The sequence below is a fragment of the Myodes glareolus genome, chromosome 20, assembly GCF_982192425.1.
Source record: "Myodes glareolus chromosome 20, mMyoGla1.1, whole genome shotgun sequence".
Lineage (NCBI taxonomy): Eukaryota > Metazoa > Chordata > Mammalia > Rodentia > Cricetidae > Myodes > Myodes glareolus.
Genome location: NC_142045.1, coordinates 7,687,487 through 7,699,835, shown reverse-complemented (window position 1 = coordinate 7,699,835; position 12,349 = coordinate 7,687,487). Strand labels below are relative to the sequence as shown.

At 49.2% G+C, this 12,349-nt stretch overlaps 1 protein-coding gene across 1 annotated transcript in view; it reads left to right on the top strand.

The window, feature by feature from the left end:
- The first annotated feature begins 2,785 nt into the window (after positions 1–2,785).
- Dchs2 (dachsous cadherin-related 2) overlaps positions 2,786–12,349 on the top strand; it is a 200,358-nt gene continuing 190,794 nt past the window's right edge. Inside the window, exon 1 of the mRNA XM_048424743.3 lies at positions 2,786–5,187. Within this exon, the coding sequence (XP_048280700.3) occupies positions 3,211–5,187 (1,977 nt within the window). The 5' untranslated portion in view covers positions 2,786–3,210. The remainder of the gene's footprint in view (positions 5,188–12,349) is intronic.

Sequence of the window (12,349 nt, the reverse complement as noted above, 5' to 3'; positions counted from 1 at the left end):
CCATCCTATTCTATCGAGACCATACAACATCTGGTAGGAAACGCCCCCAACCCCTCGAGCTGTGATAGTTTCTGCTCGTGACTGTGAGAATTTTACATCCTCTTCCTTTAGGCCCTCTGGGGGCTGAACAGTGAGAGCTGAGATTACAGTTTACCCTTAAGACATTTTCTCACACACAGAAAAAAAACAAGACTGCAAGGCAGTAGCAGGGGAGGCTTCCTGCTTGTAATCCACTCGAACATCTCTTTCAAAGTTCCTGATATCCTTGCTCCCACTCGAGAAAAGAGAACAGAAACTGAACAAAGCTCCTTGACTTGCCTTACTTAATAGATCCGAGGGTCAACCGCTTTCAAAGGCGAAGGGGCTTGCCAGCCGCATCCTGATTCTTCCCTCGAAAGCCGCGACATAGGCTAGTCTCTTGGAGGGCTTTGAGACCACGTGAAACAGACCCATAAACTGTTCTCAGAAGTTCTCTTCCTTTAGAAAACCGGACTTTCAGCCTAGAAATCTGCTCAGAACTCTCAGGGAAGGGCACTGAGACATGGTCAGGAAACCCGATATTGCCTGTGCCTGCTTCAGTCATAAAACCGAGGACTAGCCCACAGGAAAGCAGATGCCTGAAGACCCTATTCTCCATTCCTCTCTGAAACGAACTTCTGTTAAACGTATGTCAGGGTCACATACAGAAAAAGGGCCCAGGGAGCTTGAAAGGATGAACAAAACCAAGGCAAAGCAGGGCTTCACCACAGTGAAGGGGCTCAGGGTCAACTAGGGTTCAGAGCTCCCTTTTAAAAGTTCCTTCTTTTATCTGGCTAGCCAGTCACTTGGTGAAGAGAGACCTTCAAGAGCGACCAGGCGCTCCCAGACCAGGTAGTGGGCGGGCGAAAGCGGTGTTCCAGCTCCTGAAGAGGGTAGACTGGAGTGATGGAACCCACAGAAGAACCAAACAAGCTGCTCCCACACATCCAATGGTATTCTGAATGAAATACAAAGTGAGGATCTAGGTTTCCCCAGGAGGGGGCAGTAGAGGGAGGTTGCTCAGGCAGAAGGCCCCTCCCTCAGTTAGCAGCTGAGTTACCTGAATGAGAAAAAGCCTGCTCTGCAGGGCAGGGGGAGATCTGCAGGAAAGTTCCAACCACCCAAAGGAGAGCAAGGCAGGCAGTTTAGGAAGGAGCCTGAAAACAGTCTGAGTGTATGGAAGAGGCTGTCTTGCAGGTTCTGAACAGGGCTTAAAATGGCTTTAGAAACTCAGTTTGAATGCTTGGTGGGGAGCCACTTAGACAGTGACCAGGGGAAGGGGCCCTGCATTAGGGGGGAAAGAAGTCTCCAAAGTCTTAAGCTGGATGCTTACAGGAGCTTCATTGTTAAAAAGGAGGCAGAATTTTAGATAGAATACTATCTCTATTTACATACAACACATCTACTGAGCAGAAAACGGTTTTATTATTATTTTGTCAGAGGTACAGACAGGCTGCCGAATAGCAAGGATAGGCATAGGTCACTGAATATAAAAAGGCGCTTCACTGGGGTTACTGGGGACAGGTATGCTGGCCCTTCGGCTCTCCCTCAACCACGGAACAGTATCTAGGAAATTAATTCTTCCTTCTGGCCGAAATGCAAAACTGCAGAAACCTTCCGCTACATATGGCCTGGCCATTCTCAAGAGGCCAGACTTCTTCGGTGGAGCATACTTTATTAGAGACCATTTATGAGTTTCTACCAATAATTCTGAATAACTGGAGGGAAACGGAGACTTTGCAGGCTGAGGGGGATTGTCTTCGGGTTCAGCTCCAAGCTGCTATGGAACCGGTCTCAGCAGCAGAGTCTGACAACGTTCTTCCCTTAGCGGTGGCGGTAGAACTTAGGTGCTGGTGCTTAAGCCATGTGGTCCGTCTGCCCATAAATCACCTCCATAAAATACGCGGGGAGGTATGATGGCGCTGGATGCCGAAAATGTTGGCAAGCCCCATCCACTGTCGTCATCGCCGGTGGCAGAGCGGAGTGACAAGAGGCCACACGTCCCTGGATAGTAGCGACGTAATAAAGCGTGCTTTGCGCCATGTGTGTCACAGATTTTTGTTTGTTTTTTTTTTCCTGGAAGGTTTATTTTTTATTTATTTATTTTGTTTTTTTTTTCCTTTCTTTCCAAGTTCCGCCTTCTTTGCAGTCAAACTGGCCCCAGCTGTGCATCGGCCTTTTACTCCATCTGTCCTTCTGTTGGGGACCACGTTCTCTCGCCAAACAGAGAGTACAAGTTTCGCTCCCCAAAGAGATCATCATAAGCCCTACCTTCTTCGCTAGGCCCCATTCAAGGGCAGGCCCGCTGGAGGGGCTGTCTGGAGGGCAGAGGGAGAGCATGCGGGCAGGCTGCTGGCCTCGCCCCCAACCTGGTACACTTCGCACGCCAAGCCTTGCCAGGCAACCCGTCCGTGCCTCCTCCATCGGCACCACAGTCCTGGGCTGAGTGTCCATCCTGCCGGCTCTTTTTCAGTTCTGCTACAGAACCGAGATTCGCAAGTTGGAATTCGCCCTGGTGCCAGCCGCGTCATGCAACGGGGAGGGGACTGAGGAGTAGGAGGCCGGGTCGGAAGGGGCGCTGTGCAGTCCCCAGCTCCTGGGGGATGCCGGCGTAGGGTGTGGGGGGGGGGGGCGGAGCTGATGGAAGCCACGGCTCTCCTTCGCACCCCCCCCCCCTTCCCATAGCAGCCTGCTGCTGCAGCCGCGCCTCCCACCGTTCCTCCCACCCTGCGCCCTTCTTGGCATCCCCGCCCTTACTCCACCCCCTTCCCGGCCGGATCCCCTTCCTCCCTGTGTGAGCGCTTTAAATAATTTCCTCCTTTTTGGCAAAAGAAATAATGCACCTGACTTTACCAGGGGGAAACAGTCAGTCGAGCAGAACAAGGAACAGATGTAAAAAGAACAGAAGAAGAGAGAAAAAGCTATGGGACTTGCTTAAAGACATCCAGGAGCTGGAGAGGTGGCTGCGGCGGCAGAGGCTGGTAGAGCAGCTCCCGCCTGCGTGAGCTGCGGGCAGAGGGCGTTCGCACCAGTTGCAGATGTCATCCTGGGAACTCCTGGCTCCTTTGGTTTGTTTGCCAAACAAAGTCTTTTTCTCATCTGACTCAGACACTGAAGAGACTCCTGGATTGTTCTGCGATCCTGCCACAAGCTGGCAGCTATCCGGAGCCTTCCTAAAGAGCTGGGGAAGAAATGAGCCCCGCTGGGCGGAGGATGGGCGAAGGGCATCAGCCAGCGGGGTCACCCCGTGGTCGGCCCTGCGGCTCCGGGGCGCCGTGCTCCCTGCTCCGGTTCTTCGTGCACGCCTGGCTGTGGGCTGCCTCGGGCTTGTCTGCTCAGGTGTTCAACCTCAGTCTCTCTGTGGACGAGGGGCTGCCCCCCGACACCCTGGTAGGTGACATTCGTGCGGGGTTGCCAGTCGCGCAGCAGCAGGAAGGGAATGGCTTCTTTCTGTCGGAGGATTCGGATGACTCCCCGCTGCTGGACGACTTCCACGTGCACCCGGACACCGGCATCATCCGCACCGCACGGCGTCTGGACCGCGAGCAGCGGGACCACTACAGCTTCGTGGCGGCCACGCTGTGGGGCGAGGTGGTGCAGGTGGAGATCCACGTCAACGACGTGAACGACCACTCGCCCCACTTTCCCCGCGACTCCCTGCAGCTGGAAGTGTCGGAACTCAGCCCCCCAGGAACCGCTTTTCGCCTGCCAGGTGCCCAGGACCCGGATTCAGGGCTGTTTAGTATCCAGGGTTACACCTTGCTGCAAATGTCTGACCTGCCCCAGGACCCCGCAGGACCCTTCTTCCAGTTGCGCTACGGGTCGCAGGGGCCACCTGCGTCACCGCCTCAGCCAGTGTCCTCATCACCCTTGGAGCCCTTAGACTTGGTGCTGCTGAGGCGCTTGGATCGAGAGGAGGTGGCGGTGCACGAGCTGCAGATTGAAGCTTGGGACGGGGGCAGTCCTCGGCGCATTGGCCGCCTGCACGTGCGGCTGCGTGTGCTGGATGAGAACGACAACCCGCCAGTTTTCGAGCAGGGCGAGTACCGCGCCGCAGTACGTGAGGACGCCCAGCCGGGCGCCGAGGTGTGTCGCGTGCGTGCCACTGACCGCGACTTGGGGCCCAATGGCTTGGTGCGCTACAGCATCCGGGAGCGACAAGCAGCTGGCGGGCCACGGGGCGATCCCGGCTATTTCTCGGTGGAGGAACTGAGCGGTATAGTGCGGGTGCAGAGACCTTTAGATCGCGAGGCGCAGGCCTGGTACCAGCTGGTGGTCCAGGCGCGCGATGGGGGCGCAGAGCCAGAGGTAGCCACAGTGCGCGTGTCCATTGACGTGCTGGACGTGAATGACAATCCGCCCGACATCCACCTGCTCTTTCTTACCGAGGGAGGCACGGCCCGCGTCTCTGAGGGCGCCCGGCTAGGAGACTATGTGGCTCGAGTCTCGGTGTCCGACGCAGATGGTGACTCAGAGAAAGAAGAGAAAGTTACCGGGGTGCTTGGTGCACACCTTGGGGCAGGTAGCATCAAGTTGTCCTTGGAGGGTGGGAATGGAGCCTTCGTGCTGCGACCAGGCGGCCCTCCTGGAGTATTTTTCCTTTGCATCCAGAGCCTCTTGGACCGTGAAAGCCAAGATCTATATGAGTTACGACTAGTGGCCACAGATTCAGGGTCCCCGCCATTGAGCACAGAGGAGACGCTGCTGCTCTGGGTCTCGGACCTCAATGACCAGCCACCTGTGTTCAGCCAGGAACATTACTGGGCCTCGGTGTCCGAGGCCGCGGTCCCAGGAACCTCGGTGGTTTGGGTCAGCGCTTTGGATGCCGACCAGGCTGGCACCAATCACGCCAGGCTGCGGTATACGTTGGTGCAACTCTCGAACCCCTGCGACTCTGAGGCTCTGTCACAAAAGGCAGAGTGTGTTCCATCCTTCAGCATTAACCCCAATAACGGTTTGATCAGCACACTCCGAGCTCTAGACCGGGAGGTCCAGGAGGCAGTGGAACTGAGAGTGGTGGCCCAGGACCTCGGAGAACCGCCCCTTTCTGCCACCTGCCTGGTGAGCATTGCTGTAGACGACGTGAATGACAATGAGCCCGTGTTCAGGTGGCAGGTGTATAATGTCACCCTTGCTGAGCATGCCCCGATTGGACACTGCTTTCTGCAGGTGAGTTTATCAGGTCACTGGGCCCAGGACACAGCCTGGAATGAGGGTGAGGACGTAAGTCTGTCCCGGGAAAATGTGACATGGGTGCTTGTGTCCTGGTCCGAGAAGCAAGATTACCTGCTATAGACCGACCAGTGAGAGGCAAAGGTTTTTGTCAGGTCTTGACCCTGTGACCTCTAAAGTTCGTTCTCCATCACGGGAGACTTTTTCTTGGATCTTTCTTCTGGAGTGCAGTTTCATCCATACTGGAAAGCCTCCAAATCTACTTACTAGGGACCACCCATTGTCCCGAAGCAGATTATGAGGCTCTAGTCGATGGCTTACACTTTTGAAACCTTTATGTGATGTCTCAGGAGTCAGGGGAGTCTTCACGTTTTAAATATTGAATACTCGCGTTTTAAACATTGAATACCCTTTGAGCGATCCCTCCAAAGACCCCTTACAGAGTTTCCCACCTTCTTTAGGAGCTTGCGAAGGTCACCGAGGACCTGGCGTCATTGTAACCATCATGTTTGTGGGCTGAGATCCTCCAGAGGACTTCACCACTGGAGAAGCAGAGAATCACCACATCCATCATGGTTACCCCAGGTCCCGCCCTGTGCTACGCTGTTTGACTTTGGAGAGTTTTTTAGAGTTCTTGGGATCTCTTCTGCACGGCCAGAATGCTGTGTTGTGTGCCTCCTTATTGCTTCTAATTCTATTACCTGGTGTGAGATATGCAAATTTCCAGGATTGACTTAGTTACTCCAGGACCACTTGAGGAGATAAGAGGGTAAAGCTTCAGTTAGCATGGAGTCTAGTAGATGTCAGACCTCTCTTATGTATGACCTGCTTTTCCGTTAGGAGGTCCGAACTTTAGCTTTTATAAAGTACGCAGCTGGTCACCTTTAGATAAGGGACGTGCTTTTCTACTGTAAAAAATGGGTTTCCTGATTGCATCTTTTCAGCTTTGGCGTTAGCAGTCACCTTCGTACATTCTCTAGCTGCCAGCTTCTAGAAACGTGGGTCCTGACCATACGGGTTCCTAGGACAGATTATGGGGGCTGTAAAAACTGTGACAGCAGTGAAAGGTTTCTAAACTCCCCAAGACCAAAATACAATTCAAAGTTAAGCTTAGACCGAGTTCGAGGGGTTCGTTGATGTGTCACACGACTTCACTACAGACTCGCTTCTGAACACGTGGCCTGTGCACCTGGCATTGCGTATGTCTGCAGTTCACCTAGCACCTGGGTGCAGGCTGGGAGTTTCATTTGGACTGCAGTGCTTATTTTTAATTTTTATTGATATTTTGCTATATATAGCAATATAAATTTATTTATATACTATCCATAATTTATATGTAATCAAATATGTGTGTATAGTATCTATTTATAACACTATTATATACGTATTTATATATAAAATTTCTGCTCAAGAAAGGTTTAGGGTCTGCTGCAATCAAAGTTGGCTTTTGAACTGACAATATAAGCTTCCAGTTCCCAAGCAATGATGCTGTAGGCTTGCATCCTACATTCTCTGATCTTATAAACATAATGGTCTAACCACAGAAAATGACACTTTTAACATTTCCCCACTGTTATTCCTCAATATGTCGACAACAAATTGGTATATGGTAGGATTGTTTTTCGTGTGAGAATGTTTGCTTTTAAGAACTACTGTCTGCTTTTCATAAAAGCTGTTCAATGAATTTTGACTTAGACTGTAGACTATAGACTATATAATTATTTCCAATAATTTCTGACACGGTCCTAAATATACATCTGTGGTTTTGTACTGCGTATTTATGTGAAGCCATATTCTCAACATCAGTGATGACAAAATTGAAATATGGATAGTTCTGAAAAACACGGAAGGTATTCTATATCATGCAGTCTCAAACATTCAGCCAAGAGCTATGTGAAATTAAACAAGAACATCCATTGCATTAGTATGCAAATTTGGTTTTGTCTTTAATAAATGGTAAAAATTATATGTATGCCAAACAATTACCTTAAAATAAATTTATTCATGATTTATCATCAACAGATGTTTAATTTACATACCTATTTTATAAATGTAGAGGCCCGGGGTAATATAAAGATGTCACACATAGTGTAAGTTGTGATCAGGGGCTTAAGCGGCAGTTACTACTCCGTCCATAAGTATCCAAGTCCTTCGTCTCTTGACCAGAGTCTGATGCCATATGGGCTAGAAGCCATTGTCTTCTTGAAATGGAGAAAGCCTTGAGAGTCACGTGTATCGGTTCCACCATTATCAAGCGGTCAGTTGTGTAGACTAAGGAATGCTGAAGAAGATGTTGTGATCTGGAGGAGACCATAGATGGCCAGTGTGTCCAAAGACAGTGAAACCAGATTTTAACAATGAAGTCACGACAGGGGAAAGGTTGGACAGGGTGATTGCCAGGACTTCTGCCTGGAAGGCCTGATGATCTAGGCAGGATACTAAACCATAGCTTTGTTTGAAGGAGAAGAAATGGGTTCATTGTGACTCTTTGGATTAGAAACCATTGACAGATTTTTTTTAAAAAACCATAAAATGATTCTGCCACCAAGGATGAAACTATCCCCTCAGGTCCCCATGTGTGCTGGACCCCTTATGGTGGCTCACCTGGGCTCAAGATGCATCTCTGAGAACCCCAGCTACCCAGCTTCCCTGCACTCCTGGAGATGGTATGAAATTGTGCCCATTAGACCTTCTGGAGATTCCTGGCATCTGTCTGCTTATGGAAGAGTTGTAGGGATCCTCTACTGCTTGGCTCGGTGGCTTCCCCTCAGTGGTTATGTGAACTTTCTAGTCCTGTAGCTATGGCTGTCCCCTGAATTCTAGGGGGGGGTATCTTTCTGTGCTCTTATTCTCCCCTTCTTTCTTGTCCTTTCTCTTTCCCTCACCGCACTCCCTTTCCATTGTTCCCTTTTAGCTTTTAAACGTAGAGTCTCATTGCCTAGCCCGGAACTCGCTAGCCTTCTGTCTTAATCTTTCACATAGTGAAATTAAAGCTGAGTCAAAATAACCCTCTCTCTCTTTAAGTTGCCTCTCTCGAGTGTTTTGTTATAGTAAAGAAAACCGAGAGTGGCAGATCTCTGGACACTTGTCTTCCTCCCCTCTGCCTACCGACTCCTTAAAAAAAGCCTCTTCTGGACAATTACCCAGAGTTCCTTTCAGTCTCTTGGTGCTACCTTGGTCTAGACTAGGGCTTCTCAAACTTCCCCCAGGTTACTCTGTTGTTCTGATATATCTCTGGTATATAGGTATAGAACATAAGTCTACACATTAAACATCTACTGATAATAATTCATAAAATTAATATATGTATATAATTCCCAGTTATCAAAGAAAAAGAAAATTTGTATAATAAGAAGATAATACGTGTTCAATTTTACATAAAGAATTCACTTTTGGTTGCATATTTAATATTCCAGTAAGTAGAATATATTCAGTATTTTTCAGAACTAATCTGCAGTTTGATTTTAGAATCCTTACTGCTGAGAATGCCCCATAGCCTAAATAATGTAGCACAAGATGGCAGGAGTATGTTTGGGGCGAGTTCAGAAATTCCTGGAAATTCTGTCTTAATCTCAAGCCAAAATCCACTGAATGATTCTTTTTTTAAAAAAAAAAATAAATCAAGCCAGCAACTCAGACTGCAATTTTTAAAAATCAAACATTCTAACACAGAACAATGCCATTTGTTCATGCTAAGAAATGACGGGAGAAACATATTGAGAGCCTTTGTTTTCTGTAATTAAAACCTTATGCTTCTGGAAGAGTAGACAAACTTTGTATGAGCAGTCAAAGTCCCGCTGGCGCACAACAGTCTGGAATCTGAACTGAGGTGTTTCGGGTGGGGTTTCTGGGTGTCGCCTGGCGTCTTGGCAGGTGTGGTGCAGAGTGCACGTGCTGCGTGTTTGGGGCCGAGGCTGTATTGAAGCTGCGCTCTGCCACACGGGCGATTCTGCCACAGACTCCGTGGATTCATTATGTGTGGGGTGTTCACTTCATTTGTGGTTGTTGGACATTTAGAAACCTTTTACCTTTTTTTTTTCTAACCAAACGTTTTGTGACCCCTGCACTGAATAATGACAGCGTGGGATTATGATACACAATTTCAAAAACTGTGGTTTTGGCAGAGAGGGATTAACTCCCAGTTATCCAGCCGCTGTCCTCATCCAGTTCAGGTGTTTGACCCCAGAGTCCTTTTATTCTCAGATTACTGCCCCAAAAGCTAACTTCAGCCTCCAAAACGACGCCCCTGTGCTGTGCTGTGAATTACATACACAGCCTCTACTTACAGGCAGATTCGAAAACAGTGCGAACCACAGCTCTCAAGCCTGCGTGGCGCAAGCGTGGGACAAGACTATTCCCGCATAGCTCCTCAAGAACCAGGAGGATTCATCCTCCTGGTGCCTATATCTCCCACGGTCTGACGGTCCTCTGCCACCGCGTGACACTGTGCCTGCCAAACCGCGTTTCTCCATGGTCTTCTCTTTCACATCCAATGGGTTCTGCAACCTGGTGACCTCATTTGTCCCTGGAGCACTTTGGACTTGTGCCCACCGGCTTCCTCTTTTTCTGAATGCAACCGCCCCCTCGCACCGCCCAGGGGCTTTTCTCTCCCAGCCTTTCTTCCTGCCTCTTTCTTACCTATTTCTCTTTCTACCACCTCACACTCAGGATGGCACGGACTTCTGAAGCTTCTGTCTTCCTATCACCTCTCTTTTCTTCTATTCTTATTCCCTTCTTCAACATTCTCAGAAGCCCCCTTTCTCCATCTGAAGGCTCCACTTCTCTTACAAGCTTCAGATTAATGCCTTATTATTTTTTTTTATTATTTTGGTCGGGTGGGAGCACATTTCTGCTGCACGTATTTGGCATCTCAAACCTAACGTTTTCCAATTTAAATGGATGGCCCCTCCTTCTTCCTCAGTCTTCTCCCTTACCTCTTTTAGAACTCATGCCCACTCCAGTCATCTGTGTCAACAGTTGAGTAAAAAGAAAAGAAACAATTTGAAAAACTCGTTCCTCACTATCCCCTATGGGAAAAAGTATCCTCTAAATGCCCCTCTACATACATTGGCTCCTAGTTGAAACTCTCATTTTGTCACTGTACCTTCTCAATAGACACATTTGTTCAGTTGGAATGTCAGTATACCCATGTCTGCTGTGAGCTGGAGGCTGTCATGCAATGCCTTGGAGAAGATTAGAAGGATGAAGAGCAATGTCGTGTCAATATATTGGGGGAGAAGCTTGTTTCTGTATTGTGAATTAGAGCTGTGTACACCTCACAGCCTTCTTGAAGAAGAAAGGGGAGCCTTGACGGGACCATTAAAGACAAGTCCCGCCACCTGGGCAGACGTGGGCAAACTGGCAGACTGGAGGGGCTGCTGTGCTCCGTGGCTAGAATAAGACAAAGCTGTTGCTAGTTTACTTCTAATTCACGGCATCTTTGGGAATTGCTTCCTTTTGACTAACCACAGCCTTTAGCGTGTGTGTGAGGTCTCTCTTGGTGTGTCGGCTTTGCTTCAGCTGCACTCTGCGGTTGAACACCAGCCGAGGGGTTTGCGGGACTGAAGGGGAGGCTGCTCATGAGCTTTACAAGTGTCAAGGGCTGAGCAGCGATCATGGCTGGGTTTAGTAAGGAATGAACAAAGGGTGACCACGAGCGCCTTGTACCAAGACGCCAAGCCAACTTTGGAAACCAAAGACTTTCCTGGGGAAGAGGGTGTTTTCTACAGACTCTAAGCCACTTTGATTTTCTCCAGGTCTGACAGCCACAGAATTTCTCACATGTGTGCTTTTCCTTTTACCTGCTGCTGCAACCCTGGCTCTGACACCCCCACCCCTTCTTGTCTACTGGTAAGCTTGCAGAGATATCTACATAGTGGCTCCTTGTTCTGTGGCCTCTTTCCTTAATGCCTGTCTGTTCTTTGTCCAACTGCACGCGCGCGTGTGTGTACATGTATGTGTGTGTGTGTACATGTGTATGTGGGTGTTACAGTTGCTACCCTGGATAAGTAAAAACAATGGATTCTATATATCTTGTCAGAACCCTCTTCACTGGTGTTTGAGCCACCTGCACTGTGTAATGTTCTCATCTCACGAGCTAGAGAAGTGTGCTGAAGCCATACAGCCAGCAAGGAGCTGCAGCAAGGGTGGTGCATAGCCCAGGCTCTCCCTCCTTTCCGTGTGTGTTTAATTGGCACATGTATCCGTTTTATCGTTTATTCCATCCCTACAGTTGTCAATGGTCCTTTGGGATTCATGACCTGCTTCGCGCTGCCTTTCCCGTATCTTTTGTCTCCCTCACCTTGGTGGTCACACACTCGCGGTGATGACAGCGTGCACAGATTTCCTGAGTGTCCACCACCTTTGATGTTCCTGTTTCTATTCCCTGCATGGGTCTGTGCTATGTGGGATTAAGTGAATCCAGCCTACCCACTCACATGCACAGGAAACAAGTGTTTCCATGACAACCACGTGTCCTTATGTTCAAACTATGTCTAGGTCACCTACGAACTATCATCTCTGGTTATCAGGCCTATATAGCTAAGTATCTTAGTTACCAGTGCCGTGACATTGGACGAAGTCTGTCACTGTAGAGGTGGCTCTGAGGTCTCATAAATGCTCAACATATTGCCCAGTGTCTCAGACGACTTCCCGTTCCCTGTAAGATGTAGGATTCTCAGCTCCTTCCCCAGCACCATGTCTGCCTGCATGTTGCCATGTCCCAGCATGATGATAACGGGCCGAACCTCTGTACTGTAAGCCACACTAAATAAATGGTTCCCTTTCTAAAAGTTGCTGTGGTCATGGTGTCTCTTCACAGCAATAGAAACCCCAACGAAGACAGCCATTATCAATCTCTGCTAACTTTCCTGGCTGCAGTGCCTAGCCACAGGATGCTGCAGTTCTGTTTAATGCTTTGATATAAACGTAGAGAGGAATGGATGCTTTCTGGTAGAAAGTGAAGTATTTGGGAACTTGGCGGTGACACAGCAACCCAGAGGCCTTCTACGATGACAGGCACATGTTTACTGACAGCCGGTGATGGGTTCTTTCCCCTGTGGCTGAAGGCCTGTGTGTGTAAAAATGTATGGTGCCTTCTTAGGGACAGCCATCTCCACAGAGAGTCACTCAGGAAGGCTTTGGAAAATTATGATCGGTA